Source organism: Balaenoptera physalus, assembly GCF_965194825.1.
Source record: "Balaenoptera physalus genome assembly, chromosome: 3".
Lineage (NCBI taxonomy): Eukaryota > Metazoa > Chordata > Mammalia > Artiodactyla > Balaenopteridae > Balaenoptera > Balaenoptera physalus.
Genome location: NC_138890.1, coordinates 7,370,096 through 7,389,177, shown reverse-complemented (window position 1 = coordinate 7,389,177; position 19,082 = coordinate 7,370,096). Strand labels below are relative to the sequence as shown.

General features: G+C 55.7%; 1 protein-coding gene across 7 annotated transcripts in view; it reads right to left on the bottom strand.

Moving 5' to 3' along the window:
* Positions 1-1,391: 1,391 nt before the first annotated feature.
* PDE4A (phosphodiesterase 4A) overlaps positions 1,392-19,082 on the bottom strand; it is a 48,406-nt gene continuing 30,715 nt past the window's right edge. For 6 of the 7 annotated variants that reach the window (XM_082454905.1, XM_082454906.1, XM_082454910.1 and 3 more), the window contains 14 exons: positions 17,113-17,304; positions 16,180-16,216; positions 15,988-16,058; positions 15,148-15,197; positions 14,853-14,965; positions 11,267-11,360; positions 9,497-9,720; positions 8,335-8,433; positions 8,074-8,238; positions 7,408-7,507; positions 7,125-7,279; positions 6,768-6,890; positions 6,118-6,300; positions 1,392-4,046 (listed from right to left, as the gene is read on the bottom strand). In XM_082454905.1, the coding sequence (XP_082311031.1) occupies positions 3,366-4,046; positions 6,118-6,300; positions 6,768-6,890; positions 7,125-7,279; positions 7,408-7,507; positions 8,074-8,238; positions 8,335-8,433; positions 9,497-9,720; positions 11,267-11,360; positions 14,853-14,965; positions 15,148-15,197; positions 15,988-16,058; positions 16,180-16,216; positions 17,113-17,304 (2,287 nt within the window). In that variant the 3' untranslated portion in view covers positions 1,392-3,365. Of the gene's footprint in view, positions 4,047-6,117; positions 6,301-6,767; positions 6,891-7,124; positions 7,280-7,407; positions 7,508-8,073; positions 8,239-8,334; positions 8,434-9,496; positions 9,721-11,266; positions 11,361-12,903; positions 13,345-14,852; positions 14,966-15,147; positions 15,198-15,987; positions 16,059-16,179; positions 16,217-17,112; positions 17,305-19,082 lie in introns of those variants that run through there. The other variant, XM_082454909.1, reaches the window with a different exon arrangement.

The window sequence follows — 19,082 nt, the reverse complement described above, 5'->3', positions numbered from 1 at the left end:
CTCTAGTCTGGAACTTTTGTTAATCCCATTTTATAAATGAAACAATTGCAGGTCAGAGAGATCACGCCCAAGGTCACACAGCTACAACTGGGATCCAAACCAGTCCTTGGCCACTAGAGACAAAATAGCAGAGTAGGTGGGTCGGCCTATCCTCAGATCCAGGGAAGCTGCCATCTTTTTTTTTTTTTCAATATTTTTTATTTGGCTCCGTCGGGTCTTAGTTGTGGTGTGCAGGTTCTTCGTTGCGGCACGCGGGCTCTCTAGTTGTGGCTCTCGGGCCCTAAAGCACGCGGGTTTAGTTGCCTCACGGCACACGGGATCCCCGACCAGGGATCGAACCCGCATCCCCTGCATTGGAAGGCAGATTCTTAACCACTGGACTACTAGGGAAGTCCCAAGCTGCCATCATTTTGTTTCAGAAGACACATGCTGTGAATATATACCGGTCCCACTGTGCTTAACCACTTAAGGACTGTGTGTGTACGTGTGTATCTGTTTATTACACACCAGAGGCAGCCCGTATTCTAATCTGAAAACCTGCATCACAAACACTTCCTCCATCTTCATCTTTATTCACAAGGGAAGTTTTGCTAATTAGCATAATGAATGGCAGAAACGTTTTATTGGTGAAATCGGGGCTTGTTAATTAGGCTGATAAAGGTTGGAAAAATGGGCTCCCAGGGGTGGAGTTAACAGTATTCAAATATGTGGATTGGTTAAAATATCTGAGACTCACTAGCTCCCCGATCTTGTATGAACTCGTTGGAAAAACAGAGCTAAAATCCCAAGCTGGTCCTCTGTGAACTTGGAGGATTCAGCTTGCCTGATATACATCATAAGGTTCACAGGCTTTAGGATAGTCAAGTCTGTTTGTTTGTTTGGGTTTTGTTTTAATGCAGCCTGAGGGCTGCAACACTATCATGGCCAGAATTCATGGAACTTACAGATGTAAATTCTCTTGTGCTAATAATTCAAGTTTAATGTCTGCAGGGCAGAATTTGATCCAAGAGCTTTTATCATGACCTGGCAACCAGATGTTGGAGGTGGGGGTCAGTCAGGTTTCCAGGAATGACTTCGTGGTACCAGGAGAACCTGCCTTGCGTCACATATGCTCCACGTGAGAGAAACAAGGCTTACCTGGGTCTGCTGGCCTCTAAAAACTGCGTGGTCTGAACCTCCACTTTACAACCTGCAGCCCCTGTGCCTGGACCTGGCCCAGGCCAGGGGGCTGCCTGCCGCCAAGCTGTCTGCACCCCCTTCAAGTTCTATCTGCTTGGGAAGGGGCAGGGACAGAGGCCGCTCATTTCCCCCACGCCTCCCCAGACAGATAGCGAGAGAGACACACACCTTGAGAAACAGGATGGGAAAGGAAGCCACATCAGCCAGGAAGATGGGTGAAAGCCTCAGTTTAATTGGAGACAAGATCGAAGAAGGATTGAGTATCGATCAGCAGACCTACTGACTGATCATCAAAGTGGAGCAGCTCAAGGGGGTACTGACTCCCCCCCCCCACTCCCGGGGGTCCCTGTCCCCAGCTGCCAATCACTCCTGGCCCTGGGGCCGGGGGAGGGGCAGGCTCTGCCCAGTCCTCCCTCACCCTCTCTGATGACATGACTCGCCGTTCAACAACAGTGCTGAGTCCACACTTCTGGGGTCTATGGTACAGTTTGTATAATACAGCAGGAATGGAGACTCCCATCGGGAGACCCCCAACCCCTCCTTCCCCTGAGTCAGCGGGGGAAGGGCAAGTTTATTTTCCCTTTTTGCCTCTGTAGAATAATTTACAAACCAACCTTACAGTATGTACAAAAAAAAGAAAGAAAGAAAGAAAAAAACAAAGAAAGAAGGAAAACCCAAAAAAAAAAAAAAAGGCCCACTCCGGTGGCCGGCTGGGTCTGAAACTACTTTCACTACAAAAATGAACCCTGTACAGCATCGTGGGGGTGGGAGCGGGTGGTACTCCCCACAGGGAAGGACAGACAGATGGAAGGCTGGGGGGAGCTGGGGGCTACAGTACCGTGTGCTCCGAACTGGAGGGGAGAGAAATGAGAGAGAGAGAGGCCGGTCCTGCCCAGCTGCAGAGCCAGGCTGAGGGGCAGAGCGGAAGGGGAAGAAGGGGTCTTTCTTTCCAAACAGCCCCCCATGGCTTGGAGAAAAATGGCCTTGCATCTGTCTGTCGTATTGCTTGGGGGAAGAGCTAGGGGTAGAGGGGGAGGCTTGGCAAGGTGCGGGCAAAGGAGAGATGACCTTGGCTGCCAGGGTGGGAAGGGCTGCCCAGAAAGGGGACGTGGGTGTACACCGTTATTGCTTCCTCCTAGGGCAAAGAGTCGGGGAGGGGGGCAGGAGGATGCTGGGGAGGGGGCTGTGCCCATGATGGGGACTCTGGGCCTGGCCTTACTCCACCCAAGGTGCAGGTGGGAGCCACTGCAACCCCCTCTCCTATGGCCGTGGGAATCATTAAGGCAGAAACAAGAGGAGAAGCAGCTGGAAGGAGGGGTGCGGCTCCAAGCCATCCCCCGCCCCCGCAAACGGAGAAAATTCAAACGGAAACCAGACTGGAAGGGGAAAGGGGTGGCCAGTGGAGGGGGGAGGTGGATCACGCCCTCCTCAAACCTCAGACCCCAGGTGGGTGGTGTGAATGTCCCTCCAACACCCTACCCCTGCATCCTTAAAATCCCCGTCTCCCCCCTGCCCCTCCCTCAAGTCAGTATTGCCAGGTTTGTGCAAAATGAGGCTGAAGACTTCTGGGGGGGACGTTAGAGAGCTCATGGGGCGCCCCCTCCTCGCCCCCAGAGGCCCCGCCCAGAATGGCTATTCCTGGCTGGGTTCTAGAGACCCTCCCAAATTCAGAAGAAAAGTCTGGAGGGAGACCCTACACCAGGTGAAGAGACCAAAGAGGCCGGAAGACTGAGCCTGGAACCTGGGGCGCGGGGCCGGGGGCAGGGGGAAGGGGGGGGAAGCGAGGGGGGGGAAGGGGGGAACGTGGGGCTCTGGGGGGGAAGCGGGGGGAGGGGGGTGGAGCTGGCCGAGGGGAGCTGGGAACGGGAGCATCTACAGTTGCTGTGTTTCATCCTGGGTTTTTTTGTTTTTTTCTTTTTTTTTTTTTCTAAAAATGTAACAATTAAAATTCCAAAAATAAAATCCCTTCCGGGACCTCAGCCCCTTGTTCCCCAGCCCCCACCTCCAAAAAGAGGCCCCATGGGAGGGGGTGGGGGGAAAGGGGAAAAAAAGAAAAGAGAAAAAACCCCACTTTTCTGTTTTCTTTTTTCTCAGGAGGCCCAAGAGTCTTTGAGGCAGTGGAGGAGGTGGGGGGGTGATGGTGGTGGCGGGAGGCAGGGAGGCCAACGGGGTGTAGAGGCCGAGGCTCAGGTAGGGCCTCCAGCTGACCCCCACCCTCCAGGAGCTGGGAGTGTGGATGGATCCTCGCCCGATGTTCCTGTGCAGGCACAGCACGCCCTTTTGGCAGCCTGATCCTCTTTTTGGGCCCCCACCTCGGCCGCCGTGGAGGGGAGGCCCAGAAGGCCCGGGTCCTCCTCTGGAGGGGGCGGGGTCCTCAAGACAGGCAGAAGGAGGCTCTCAGGAGACAGGGCAGGGGGGCTGCTGCAGCCTACAGATGCATCTGGGGGCGTGGACGCGTCCTGACCCTTAGCCACACTATCTGCTGAGTCTGCTTGCTGGGTCCAGTACATTTCCTCTACCTCCACCTCCGTAGACTGGTCCTGGCCATCGACCTCCAACGGTTCCTCAGCTGGGAACATATCCTGGGCGGTGGACAATTCCTGCACTTCAACTGCACCTGGGGCAGTGGACACCTCCTCCTCTTCTTCCTCCTCCAGCGTCAGCTCAAACTGGAACTTATCCAGTGGAGGGGGGTGGCCTGGTCCCCCGGGCTCCTCCTCGGGTGGTGGCGATGGGCTCTGCCGAATGGCGCTGTAGTACCAGTCCCGGTTGTCCTCCAAAGTGTCCAGGATCTCTTGGGCATCTGGGTGAACCAAGTCAGCCCACGTCTCCCACAGCGGGTGTACAATGTAGTCGATGAAACCCACCTGAGGGAGGGAGAAGGAAGAATAAACCAGGGATCTGCTGGTGCAGATGGCACCGCCATGCTGCGGGATCTAATAAAAAATTTTTTTAAAGTCTTTACTGAATTTGTTACAATATTGCCTCTGTTCTATGTCTTGGTTCCTTGGCCACGAGGCATGTGGGATCCTAGCTCCCCGACCAGGGATCGAACCCACCCCAACCCTCGCACTGGAAGGTGAAGACCCAACCACTGGGCCGCCAGGGAAGTCCCAAAGATCCCGCATGCTGCGTGGCGCGGCAAAAAATAAAAAAAATAAAAGATGTTGATACCCTTGGACCCAGCAATCTTGCTTCTCCAGAGCCACCCTGGAAAAACTCTTGCACAAGTAAGAAAAAAAGAAAAAAAAACACGTATGAGATGCAAACAAAAACTGGTAACACCTCCATATATACATCAGTTGGGAATTAGTTTATTTTTTTAAAGTTATTATTTTTTTTTTTGGCCACACCGTGCGGCATGTGGGATCTTAGTTCCCCGACATTCCAGGGAGGAATGGCTGGAGCTTCAACAGCATCTGTGACCACAAGAGACATCTCTGAGGAGAGAAGCCCCAAGCTTTGCATGATAGAAGAGAAACACTGAAAGTTCTGGGGTGCCTGCCAACTATGTGGAGCCAGAGAGAGCCAAATTCTCTTTCTCCAGACTTTCCTTACATAAGAGAAAAAAAAAATCAATAAAGCTTTATCCTGTTTGAGTCACTGTGAATTCCTAACTACTAAACACTTATATGTCCACCAACAGAGCAATCACTACACAACACAAACCATTATCCATCTGTCTCTGTGGGAATACTATATAGCAGTGAAAAAGGATAAGCTTAATCTATGTGTAATAATATGGACAGATCTCCAAGTCATTTTTGGAAAGAAAAGGCAAGCTGTATAAAAATAGGTATACACTGGGATTCCCTGGCGGTCCAGTGGTTAGGACTCCGCACTTTCACTGCCAAGGGCCCAGGTTCAATCCCTGGTCGGGGAACTAAGATCCTGCAAGCCACGCGGTGCTGCCCCCCCCCCGCAAAAGGTATATATTGATACAGTTTATATTTTTTAAAAAAGCTAAACCCACAAACTATTGCTATTAAGTTGCTTGTGAACATAAATACATAATAAAACAAGCAAAACTGGTTTTCATCAGGGGTTTGGGGCTATGTGCATGCCCTGGGAACATTTGGAAGTGTTTGGAGACATTTTTGGTTGTTACCGCAGGAAGGGGAGGGTGTTCCTGGCATCTGGTGAGTGGAGGCCAGTGACGCTGCTCAACACCCTACAATGCACAGGACGGTCCCACCACAAAGAATGATCCAGCGCCAAACGCCAGCAGTGTTGAGGCTGCATAACCCTGGATGGGAAGGGCATACACACCGAACCGGGAAGAGGAGGTCTCACCAGGGAGGAGGCTGGAAGCAGGGAGAGTGAGAAACTCTCATAGTCACACTTCAGTGTTGTCTTTTACGAGACTGTGTTTCTGTCCCTCTCGTTAAATTAAAAAGGCACGTGATGAAGACGAGTCACTTAACTTCATTTCAAAATCCACCAAGGGACTTCCCTGGTGGTCCTGTGGTTAAGACTCCGCACTTCCACTGAAGGGGGGCACGGGTTCAATCCCTGGTCAGGGAACTAAGATCCCGCATGCCACGTGGCGTGGCCAAAAAACAACAACAACAAAATCCACCAAAACTCAGGCACAGAATGAGTGGCCAGATTATAGGGAAACCGAGAGGCTGAAAGGACATGAAGTCTGTAACTAAGGGCCAGGTAAGTGTTATCACTGATGTTATGGCAGTTGCTACAAATGAGTTACACCTGTCTGGGTACAAATCTACAACTTACGAGTCCAGAGGCTCAGTTCAATTGTTTTGTGGAGGAGAAAGTGTTGCCTATTTCCCATCAGGATAGAGAAGGAAAAAACAGACAAAGACAAACTTCACACTGTGTACGGGCAGGTTAGGCCCTCTTGGGCCTTTGGAGCTCCAGGCCGGTGTGGGGTGAGGAGGCCCGCCCTGCTCTCTGCCAGTGGTGCGGAGACTGTACCTGAGACTTCTCCACCGAGGCCGTGTGCTTGTCGCACATGGGGCTGATCTCCATGCCACGCTCGCGTTCACGGTCGCCCTGCTGGAAGAACTCGGCCATGATGCGGTCGGTCCACTGGCGGTACAGCTCCAGCGGCTTGGTGGGGTTGCTGAGATCTGCACAGTGCACCATGTTCCGTAGGACCTGTATGGGGCGGGGGACCTTCAGAGACCGTGTCCCCCTCCTAGTCTGAGGCCTCAGGCTTCCTTACTTCCCCTTTGGAAGGAGAGTAGGGGAGAAGGGGTAGCGGGGAGATGGAGAAAGGTAGAAGAGGTGAGGGAAGAGGGTCGATGAGTGGGGGAGAGAAGGGGAGAGATGAGACGAGGTTGATGAGCAAAGGGCAGAGGGAGGGAAGGGAAAAGAGGCGGTGGGGAGACAGGGGTGTGGGGGACATGGAAACGGGTTGATGAGGAAAGGGAAGAGGGAACTGGAGGAGATGGCGGGAGATGGGATGGAGAGGTGGGAGTTGGAAAGGGTTAGATGGGAGAGGAGAGAAAAAGAGACAGGAAGATGGGCAACCTGGGAGCTGGAGCAGAGGGAGGGTCAGCAACCCAGACCTAAGGGGGGAGGGGAGGGTCCAATCTCCCTATACGGTGTGGGGAGGGGGGCACCTGGATGCGGTCGGCATAGTTATCCAGCAAGAGCACCCCCGAGCTGGTCACTTTCTTGGTCTCCACCATGGTCTTCAGGTCAGCCAGGAGGGTCATGTGCTTGGACATGTCCGTGGCCAGCACCTGTGGGCAAGAAGTTGTCACAGGGGGCCGTCGAAGCCTGGCCGCCCGCCGTACTGACCTGGGCAGGGCCTCTGGAGTTTTCACTCCGCCCAATCAGCCGCCACGACCCACTCCCAAAGGACGTCTCCCCCACTAGGGGCCTTTCTATCCCAGACTCAGACCTGGCCCTCCCCAATGCCCCCTTGCCCCAAAGGTGACCATTCCCGCTCTGTCCCCGCCCCTCGCCCCGCCCACCATGTCGATGACCATCTTGCGCAGGCTTTGCCGCTGGCGCTTGCTGAGGTTCTGGAAAATGTCGCAGTTGTCTTCCTGCAGCAGCTTGAAGCCCACGGCCAGGTGGTGATTCTCCAGCACCGACTCGTCATTGTACATGAGCGCCAGTTCAGAATCTGTAGCCCAGGCAGGGTCGGGCACTCAGGGGAGGGGAGGACCCACCCAGGGCGCGCCCCCGCTAAGAGGGGAACCGCAGGCCCCGCCTCCAGCCCAGCAAGCCCCGCCCCCGTGGCGGGCCACTCACTGGTGTTGATGAGGAACTGGTTGGAGACACCAGGGTGGTCCACATCATGGATGGAAGCTGCGAAGAGGGCGGCGAGAATCTCCAGGTCCGTGAACACGGCCTGGGGGCAGAGGGAGACGGGTTAGAAAGATGGGGAGTCAGAGAGACTGGATAAGAGAGAGATGGGGAGTCAAGAAAGATGGGGAGGGCTTCCCTGGTGGCGCAGTGGTTAAGAATCCGCCTGCCAATGCAGGGGACACGGGTTCGAGCCCTGGTCCGGGAAGATCCCACATGCCGCGGAGCAACTAAGCCCTTGCGCCACTACTGAGCCTGCGCTCTAGAGCCCGCGAGCCACAACTACTGAAGCCCGCACGCCTAGAGCCCGTGCTCTGCAACAAGAGAAGCCACCGCAATGAGAAGCCCGCGCACCGCAACGAAGGGTAGCCCCCGCTCGCCGCAACTAGAGAAAGCCCACATGCAGCAACGAAGACCCAACGCAGCCAAAAATAAATAAATAAATTTATAAAAAAAAAAAAAAAAGAAAGAAAGATGGGGAGTCAGGAGAGAGAGGAACGGGGTCAGAGAGAGATGGACGTCAGAGACTCAGGGTCAGAGAGATAAACAGAAGATTGGAGATGGATAGTGTGGGGGGCAGCTGGGGAGACATGGGGGCCAGGCGATGCTCACATCCAGCGCAGGTGTGGCCAGCAGCACGTGGGTGGACTGCAGCACGTCAGCCGCGTGCAGGCTGTTGTGGTAGGCCACATCGGGGTGGTAGTGGTCCTCCAGGGTCAGCATGTATGTCATCATCGTGTCCACCGGGATGCGGAACTTTTTCAGCAGGTCCCGCTCCTGAGGGCAAGAGTAGGGGGCGGTGACCCCCACACCGGCCCTCCGCTCCCCGCCCCGCCCCCTCCCTTGCATCCAGTCCCACTCAGCCCGCCCTACCTGGAATATCGTGTACATGATGCAGCTGAGGGAACGGCCCCCCGCATAGTCCGACACGCAAAAGATGTTCAGGCCCCACTTGTTCAGATTTTCCAATTCCTGGTGGAGATGGAGGCCAGAGGTCAGGAGCCCCCAAGGCCCAGGGCCCTCTAGACTCTTTTCTAGGAGTTCAGAACCCTGGTCTGAATAGTGGCACCATTATCGCTCACCCAGTAGGTGGCATGTTCAGCAGTATAGAGTTTACTGCCCAGGTCCTACTGGGCCAGAAAATAACAAAGCAACCCCAGAGTCTACTGAGTGTGTATTATCCATCAAGCACTGCACTAAGCGCTTGATTTCACATAGCAGGTGACGGAACCAAAACTCAGAGCAGCGACATGACTTACCCGAGACCCTGCATCTCACAAGTGGCAAAGCTAGGATGTGAACCCAGCGTGACTGACCCCAAAGCACAGCTCAGCCTCAGTTAAACTGCTCTTGAGCGCTAAGAGGAAAGGAACATGGGCTCATTTTCCATGTCTCCCCAGAATTCATAACAGCACCACCACATAGTAGGTGCTCAATAAACACTGAATGACTGAATCTAGCCCTGGCCAGTACTGGCACGCAGAGGGTTACAACAAATGTCAGCTGAGGGAGCCACTGAGCTTGCATCAAGTCCACTGTACAAATCAATGTGGGAGCCCCTTGGCTTAAGATTTCATGGAAAAGCCAGGAGGCAAATCCGGGTCTGGTCTGTAGTGGATGCTGTTTGGGTTCTGCCCAGATTCCCTTCACTGGTCAATGCACCCATCACCCAGCTGCTGGGGCTGTTGCTTACAAAGACTCACAGCTGCCCCTTGTCAAAAATCTGCTCTTCCCCCACAGGAGCTATGTGAAGGGGGTGATGCCATCCACCCTGGGGACTGCCCCCAGCCCATGACTGACACAAGGGTATAAAATGCCAGCACACTTGCCTCAAGGTGGGCTCAACTCAGTGCTGTTGTTCATACTCCAGAGCCCCCTGTGGACACCAGCTGAGACCACTCCCTCTCTCCTGAGAGTCTCATAAAGCAGGTACACCCGAATACTCATCTCAGGCTGATCCAAAGCCCAGTCCTTCTTTGGGCCCCAGGAGAACCCTGCCCCTCTCCAGCCCAGCCCCCGCTGAGGCCCCACCCACTTGGGCCAGGAGTTCCTCTTGATCGGTCTTCACCCCAAAGCGGGGGATGCTGGAATCGTTCAGGCTGCTGCTATGCATCAGCTTCTTCACCCCGGTGATCTGAGACATCGGCTGGAACTGTGGCCCAGGCGGCGGAGGCTGCTGGGCAGGTCTCTGCCGTGGCACTTGCTGTTTTTCTCGATCCTTCATTGCGGGTGATGGGATCTCCACTTCATTCTGCTTGTCTGCAGAAGATAGAGGAGAAGCCAGCATGAGAACCTCACAGAGGCTACCTCATCTGGCTCTCAGACCCCCCCTCAACCCCTCAAGCCCTGGGAAGTCTCACCCAGGAGGGCAGACCTATTCTGGGTGTCATGCTGTTGGTTACTTATGGACTGGAAACCAGAGAGGAGGTAGGAACTCTTCTGGGAGGTGGTGGGCTGGAGTGGGGACCCTGGGGCCAGCCCAGAGCTATGGGGTAGCCCCAGTCCAATCACCAAGTTTGGCATGGGGGTGGCGTGGGAAGTCAGGAAGCAGGGTGGGGATGCTAGAGAGAGCCACCGCCTGCCTCGGATAGGCAGGGAACCTTATCCAGCAGGCAGGGAAGACACCCCCATGGTGACCCAGAGGTGGGTGGAGGTGGACAGCGCTGGGAGGCGGGAGGGAAGGGTGGTCTCTGGCTCCATGGACCCCCACCCCCACCCCCTGGACACCAGCCTGCCTGGGGGCCAGCCCCAGAAGCCCCTTTCCTGAGCTCTTTAGGGTTTCCAGAGCCCAGCCAGGGCCACCCATTGTGACCTGGGGCCCGCCAGTCAATGACAGGGCCTAAGAGGGCTCATTTGCATGCCGTGCTCTTATTGGCTGGATCTCAGGCACACCACACCCCCATTGGCGGGAGTGTTTGAAACTCTGAAACCTTCTTTCCAGCTTGATGGGGGGGTACCCTGAATTCCGGGACCTTTGGTGACAAATTCTGAGGGTGAAATTATCCTGAGTTTGTGGGGGATATCCTCAGCTAGGTCTCTTGGGTTCAGGATGAGGTTAGGATGAGTTGGAGATCCCCATGAGCTTGAGGGTTCCAATGAATTTGGGGTATTCTACTGTCTTCAGGGTTCCACTGAGTTAGGAAATTCTCCTAAGTTTGGGGAATCACTTACAGGTTCTTAAGCGGGAGAATCCTATTAAATTTGGGTATCTAAAGTTTGGGGGGGGTCTACTGAATTTGGGGGGGTCATACCAAGTTTGGGGATTCTACTGAATTTGGGAGACTTTTCAGCTTGGTGGAAAGGTTTAGGGGTCTTTTATGGGCTCTTAAGGGCAGGGGTTCCCTTAAGTTTGAGAACCCTACTGAGTTCGGACATCTCTCAAGTTTGAGGGGTCTTCTGAATTTGGGGGGCGGAAATCCAAGTTTGGAGATTCTAGTGAATTTTGAGAGACTTTTCAGCCTGGAGGCATTTTAAAGTTTAGGAATTCTATTTGAGTTTGGGAGTTTCTTGGGGTCTTGAGTTTAAGAGTTCCAATGGGGTTCCCCTGAGTTTGGAGGAGCTTTGCAGCTTGGAGAGATTTTTAAATGTGTGTGTTCTATAGAAGTTGGGGTCCCACTAAATTTGGGGGCATCGCGATATAGGAGCTCTTGAGTGTGGTGACTTTGACCTTTGGGGAGTTGAGTCAGGGTCCCCTGGGCAAATGTGGGCAACAGGACCCAGGGTCTGGGGTGGCCCCCTGCAGTCCAGTTATGCAATGCCTCCCCCCACCCCCATAACCCACACACAAGTGCCACCCTTCACTCACCTAGGAATGTGGTGGAGATGTACTCAGAGACCTGGTTTCCTGACCTGCTCATCTCTGACAGGTGTGTGAGTTCACGGTTTAGCATCCTCTTGAACTAAGGTGAAGGACGCAAGAAGGAAGGAATGATGGGGTCATGGCAGGTGTGGGTGGGGGGGTGAGGCAAGGCCCTCTCAAGAAACTTCTGAAGAACCCATGAGTCCCTCTCACTTCTCTGCTCAGCCAACAGAGTCCTCAGCAGGCTGCTAGAGGGGAGGGGTCAGTCCTTCCTCTCCTCCCAGCTCTGGATGGGGGTCCCCAGGCTTGGGGAGTCAGGACTCAGCATACCCCTCCCTGTCTGAGGAAGCAGGGCTCCTCTCACCATACTCCCTCCTTCTCCCCCCAAGGAGGAGCCAGAGGGGCACCTGTGGAAGGGAGGGGCTCCTACCTAACAGGGAGCCAATGGGGTGTCAGGAGAATCCCATCACCATGGTGATGGGAGTCTCCTTAGCAACTCCCCCTCCAACCAGCTGCTGAGCTGGGGAAAGGGGGGGGGGCAGCCGGCAGGCCCTTTAACCCCTGCCTTCCCAGAGCAACCCCTGGCCCAGGTCTTCCCAGACAGGGACCCCACTCCCTGGGGTCCCAGCCCCCAGCCCCCAGCCTGGTTTGGAAGGAGGGAATGTAGTCCTGAAGTTCTGGGTGGAGAGGTTTGACCAGGGCAGGGAGAATAGTGAGCTGAGGAAACCCTAGTTCAGTCACCCAGGGGAGGGGGTTCCCATCATAGCCCCCTCTCCCCCAACCTCAGAGTGGTGGACAGATGCACAGATGGACGGAGTATACCCAGAACCAGGCTGGGGGCTCCTTCTGGTCCCCCCATAGCACTTCACACAAGCATCTGCTGTGACATTGTGCATGAGGAGAAAGGGCATCGGCTCCCCGCCCCCAAGCTCCACCAAAGCACCCCCAAAGCAGGAGCAGACTCTGTCCAGAGAGGCAAGAGGGACATTCGAATAGCAGGAAGGGTGAGCCCGCATGGCCCACATCAGGACGAGCGCTCCTTCCTCCCAGTGCTGCCAGAGGCCTGGGCACACATAGAGAGTCAGACACACACACACACACACACAAACACACACTCACACACATACACACAAGATGGACCCACAAAGTCACACAACCGCACACAGAGTCACAGACTCCCATATTACACAGTTCTACACAGCCCCAGACGCACAAACCAAGGAGCATACACAATAAGGCAGTCACTGACACTCAGGGTCACATGCCCCAGAAAAATCACGCCGCTCTGGGCTCATAAACATGGCCCCAAACACAACACCACAATCGGAGCCACGTGATTTCAGCCAGGGCCACCCCCTGGTCCCTGACCCAGGCAAACAAGCATATAGTCAGGCAGCCCCCCACCACTGCAGACACACACGTGTGTGCACTGACAGTCACACCCAGAGAAAGACCCACACCCCCAGCCACCCGCCATCCACGCCCGGCCCTGGGCCACACACAGAGACCCAGTCACAAGGCTTCATGTCCAGGCCGCACACGTGCACAGCTGCACACACAAGCCTAGACCGGGGTCTGGAGGGTCTGAGGTGGGAGGACCAGAGCAGGGTCTCCTGACCATCCTCCACCCCGAGTTCCCCTACCTGGTCCCACCAGCCCACCAGCCATGGCTTGGAGCAGGTCTCGCAGAAGAAATCCACCAAGGGCATCTTGGAGTCTTAGCCCTGCTCAGGGCTGCCGCACACAGAGGCTGGGCTTGGGGAGTCCCGGGATTAGCAGCTACTGTGCGGGGGGGCGGGGGGGCAGGGTGCTGGGCAGGTGGGCAGTGGAAGGGGGAGCCGCGGAGGGGCCTGGGCCGGCCCAGCAGGGCTGGGGGCTCCCTTCCCCTCCGCGCTCCCGGCAGCAGACCTGGTTACATGGTCCGCCAGCCCCTGGCCCCGATGGGCACTCTGGCGGCGGCGGCTGGAGGCGGCCAGGGACCCCTGCCCATGGGGTGGGGGGGCAGGGTAAGGGTCCCAGGAGGAGGCCTCGGAGGCTCTGGGCTCCGTGTGTTCGCCTGTGTGTGTGCGTGTGCGTGCTCACTGCAGCGCTGGCAGGCTGCACTCGATGTCAGGTGGTGCTGGAGGTGGGGGGGGCGTTAAAGGGGCATTGGAGCCCACGGGCCTCGGGCAGGACCCGGCTGGGGCTGCTGGGCAGAGGCAGGGAGGCACGCACACCCTGGAGAGGATGTGCCCCCTCCGGGGACACACCCAGAGACAAAGACACACACCCACATGCTCCCCACACAGACACACCCACACTCAGACACACCTTCCATGCCAATACAGCCAGACACTTGACACACTCATGCACTTGAATACACTCCAACACCCAAATGCTCTCCGTCCTTTGCTGACCACACACACACACACACACACACACACACACACACACACACACAGTCCCAACTCTGTTGTTCAACACATTTATAGGTATACAGTTGACCTCACAGAGATACAAATGCCTTCAGACACACGCCTTCCAAGAACGCAGACTCACACTCAGATGTGGAGACACACACTAAGGGATAAACACCCAGATACTGGACACACTTACAGACACACTCAACACACCCACAGACACACTTGTAAACAAACACAAATACCCATGTGGCCTTAGACACATATGTGCCCTGACAAATCCATAAGGGGATACTCACACTCACACCCACAGATACACACGCACACACCCCATCGCAGAAATACACCCACAGACCTACATTCAGAGACACGGTCACATTCTCGGATGCTCAACACACCCTCAGGGACACAAGCGCCCTCAGACTCACATGTTCACAGACAAACCTCCACCCATGGTTGTATGCACCCCCCAACACAGACACGTCTACCTGCACATTCATTTCCTGATAGGCATCCCCCCACAAGGGCTGCTATCATGCTGCACAACTACAGGAAGTGTCATTCACATTGCCTGCTTTCTGAATGGTGTCCCCTGGAGTTGTGCAGTGCACAGTCTGCACAGCTGTACATGGAAGACTTGCACCCTCTCCCGCAGCCCTGCAAGCGCGCACACACACACACAGAGTTACAAACACATGGAGATATACACTCAGATTCACATCTGGACCAACTCACACCTCTAGACATACACACCCCTCTGCCGCAGCCCCCCACACTTACAGCCCCGTGTAATCAGCTGTGCACACCTATACACACTCCATAGATACACACGTGCATGCCACTCCTGCTGGATCCTAGTGGAACACACCTTCCCGCGCTGCAAATGTGTAGCCAACAAATCAACAACCACATAGACCCAAAGCCACAGATACACATTCATAAACCATACAAACATACAACCCACCCCCAGGAGAGATGGTCGCCTACGGACACGCACACATACAAACACGCACACACATACACCCCAGGGCCCCCCAGCCCTGGGAAAAGTCAGAATCTATAGGCGCTACAAAGTCCGCCCAGGGATTGACCCCACCCCATAGGCTCTAGCCACAGGCTGACCCCGCCCACCAGCCACGCCCCAAAGTTAACCCCGCCCCAGCAGTTGGCCCCACCCCACAGGCCTTGCACACCTTGTGGGACGCCATCTCGCTGACAGAGCGGTAGGTCTGCATGGTCTCCAGCTGCTCCAGACACCAGTCGAGCTCCTCCAGCGTCTCCCGGGCCAACTGCTGACACGTCTCTTCTGGAGAAGGGGCAGCCGGGGCAGTGACTGAGAGGGTCCACATGCAGACCCCCAGAGGTGATGGGGCCCCACCAGGTGAGTAGGGTGCAGGGAGAGGGGGGTGACACAGGCTCCCCGGGTGAGGGACCCCCCCCCACTGGGGCAGCAAGAGGGGCCTTTCCCATCCCCCGGGGCTTAGTTACCTGATAGTGTGGCCTTGCAGACGGGGGTTGGGCCGCCCAGCGGGGACCGCCTGCAAAGAAATGGGGCTCCAACAACAGCCTGGTCCTCCCCCATCTCTGCTTCCCCCTGTCTGTGAAGAGTGCTGATTTTCCTTTTTCTGAGCCCTCTCTGTGCTGCCATGTACTCTGCCCGCAGCCTCTCACAGAGCCCCACAAGAACCCATTTTACAGATGAGGAAACTGACGCTCCAGGAGGTGAACTGGCTTCCTCAAGACTACACGGCTGGTAGGGTCAGGTCCTGTGTCTCCAAAGTCCCTGCTTCCCTGATCATTCCTCCCCCCAGCTCCTTGAACTTGAGGATGGCTCTGCCCCCCACTCCCAGAGGGACCAGCAGCTCTCAGCTACACCCCTGCCCCCAAATAATAACAACTACTTCTATTTAGTGAGCACTTACTATGTGCTGGGCAATATTCTAGCACTTTCTATATATCACCTTCTGAACTCCTCATAGCAGCTCTCTAATGGAGACACTATTAAATTCCCGTATTATGGAGGGGAAACCGAGGCACCACAGGATGCTATTTGCCCAGCAAGTTGGCATCAGGGCCAGGAGTGGCCCAGAGGCTGGGGTGGCTGGCCACCCAAGAATTCTGTCCAGACCCCCCCATCTTTATTTATAAAAGTTTCTGCGTCTTAGGCATTCGAATCACAATGATTTACTGGCTCAGAGGGAGCTGTCACCTGAACAGAGGCTCAGAGAGGTCAAGTGCCTGCCTGAGGTCACACAGCAGCACGGAGAGTTGAACCCAGGTGTGCTGAGCCTCATGATCATTGGGCATTGGGGCCCAGCCTCCACTTACTTGTTGCTGGGAATGGGTACATTGGTCAGGAGGGAGAAGTTGCTGCGAACGCTCCGGAGACTGGCCAGCACCTGGGTTGGGGAGCCACAGTGAGGAAAGTGGTCCACCCAGAGGGGCAGCGGGGGCTGGGCCCCTGTCCCCAAGTGTGGGGTAAGGTTAGAGCCCCTTCCCTCCTTAGGGGAAGGGTCTTACCTGGGCGAATGGTGTCACGATGAGGTCCTCTGCGTGCCTACAAGGACAGGGGCAGGTCAGGGGTCCTCACAGTGGGACCCCCAAGGGCCCGGGGTGGAAAGGGGCTGGGGTGCAGGGAAGCAAGTCTCTGGGGGGGGCTGAGCCCGGGGAGGCTTGTGGGCAGGAAGGGGGCTCTGTGGGTCGGTGGGGGGAGGACATTTACACCTCACAAGGGTGGCCACGCTGCGGGGGGCCGGGCAGGGAGAAGGGCTCAGGGGTGTGTGTGGGCGCAGAGACAAAAGGAGGGCGATGAACACACCATAGGGTCTGGGCTTGGGGAGACCAGCGGCGGGGAGGGCGCGGAGGGCCGGAAGGAGCCGCGGGGAGGTGAGATGGATGCCTCGATGGGTAGGGGCAGGGCTGGAGGACTGGGTGAGAGGGAAGGGGGCTGAAGAGATCGGGAGTGCGCACACCTCCACAGGTGGTCATGATAAGGGGGGCTGGCTTTGGGAAGCCCGGAGTGGGGGAGGAAGAGGGGGGTCAGCCAAGGTGGACACTCTGGAAGGAAGTGGTGGCCAGGGGGGGCTCCCTTCTTGCTGGAGAGACGGGATGAGGTGGGCCAGGTCCCCAAAAACCAAGGGGTAGGAGTGGGCTTGGGCAGATCGGGTGGGCGGGTACTATATGGACTTGAGTCCGGGCTGGGCCTGAGGGAGGGGTTCAGCGTGGCTGGGCAGGGGGCAGAGATAGGGTGGGCGTTCATACGGCACTGCGTGGACATGCTACAGAGGGACTGAGCCCTCGACAGGGGAGAGGGGTGCTGTTTACTTTTCACTAGGGAGGACGGGTGTGTGAGTGGACGGGGACTGGGGCAGCGTCCCCCTCCTTGCTGGGAAGGGCAGCTTGTGCTGGGGCCCGGCCTGGAAGAGCGGGCGGGTAGGGATAAGGGCTGCTCACGCCTCGCTGGTGACCGACGAGTTCCGGGACATGGTCTTGGGTGACATGTCATAGTCGCTGTCTGAGCGGTAAAGAAAGGATTCTCGGCGCTGGCTGGTGGCCGCCCCAGAGTGTAGCACGAGGCCCGGGCTCGCCTGCGAGTCCAGGGGGCTGCGGCCTGGCGATGGCGTCGGCCCATTCTCCGCCTCCAAGCTGCAAGGGGCGGGCAGGAAGAGGGGTCAGAGGGGCTGAGATGGCATTGGGGGGTGGGTCAAGAGGAATAAGGGGACCAAGGAAATTCCTGGCAGAGAGACAGACACCCCAAAAGAGATGGGAGACAGGAAATGACAGAGATGAGTGACTGAGCGCCTTTGTGGGCCAGGTCCTGTTGCAGGAGCTGGAGACACAGCAGGGACTAAGACAGACCATGATCTGCCCTCACAGAGATGACACGGGGAGGGCTAGACTATCAACAGGTTAACCTAGCAGCAACGCACACCCCAAAAGTCGTGGGGTCCTCCTTGGCTCTGTTTTTTCCTTTGCACCTCAAATCAACCAAATCTGTTCAGAATCTGTCCGCTTTGCACCCCTTCCTCGGCCAGCCCCACCTTATCACTTGCCTGGACCAGTACATTCGCCTCTGCCCTGGTCCCCAGGCTCCTGTCTTTGCCCCTCAGTCTGCTCTCCTACAGCGGCCAGAGGGAGCCTGTGAACACCTGAGTCAGGTCACATCGCTCCTCTGCTCAGAACCTTCTATGGCTCCCAGCTCACTCAAAGCAAAAGCCAAAGTCCTTGCTGTGCCCACAGACCCTGCCCCACGACCTCCCAGTCTACCCCTCACGTACTCTGCTCTAGCCATAATGGCCTCCTTACTGTTCCTTAACATTCCAGATACATTCCTGCCTCAGGGCCTTTGCAAGATCCCTTGCCCAGATCTCCATTGGCTCCTCCTTCACTTCCTTCAGGCCCCTTCTCAAATGTCGCCTCCTCAGGAAGGCCTCTCTTGACCAACCCATCTAAAATGTCAACCCCTGCCCTTATATTTCACATTTCCCTTCCTTAAAATAAATACTACTTACCTGACACATTCTATATTTTACTCTTCACTGTTTGCCTTCCCTTCTAGAACTAAGTTCTGCAGGGCAAGGACTTTTGTCTGCTTTGTTCACTACTGTATACTTTGGGCCAAGAACATGGCCTGGCACGCAGTGGATGTCCAACAGCTGTCTATCGTATGAATCAATGTATGAGTGAATGAATGAATATATGGACTGCCATGCAGAGAATTAAAACTAGGTGGGTGACTGGAGAGGTGATTTTTGCTGATATGGTTGAGGCAGGCCTCTCTGAGGAAGTGATATCTCCAGGATATCTTTCAGGAGCAGGGCCTGAAAGATGAGAAGGAGTAGGCCACAGGTCAGGAGGTAGGAGAAAGTACTCCAGGGTGAGGAAACAGCAAGTGCAAAGGCCCGGTGGCAGGATTTGGTTTTTGTTGGAGGACCGGCAAGGAAACTGGTGTGGCTTGAGCAGAAATACAGACAGATGACATAGACACAGCTACATAAGGACAGGACAGAGCCTGGTGGCACTGGCAAGACAGACCCTCAGGATGAGTCAGGGAAAAGCTGGCTGTGCCACTTCCCAGCTGTGTAACTTGAGGGAAAGATGGAATTTCAGTTTCCTCATCTACAAAATGGGAACAACCACCATCTGCCTCAGGTCATCCAGGTGACCAGCGTTAACACAGGCAAAACGCTCAGAATGGTGCCTAACAAAGAGCTCAAAAAACATTGGCAACTGTAAGTCTATCAGTCCCATATATGCCACTTGGGGAGTGAACTCAGCAAGGCAATCAATAGGAAGATTTGAGGATGAGAGTGGGGAGCTGTGTGCTTGTGACGTGCTGTGTGACTTCAAGAAGGTCACTGCCTTCTCTGGTCTGTTACCCTTAAAGTGAGGGGGTTAGTAGACTGGTCAGCCGACTTCAGGCA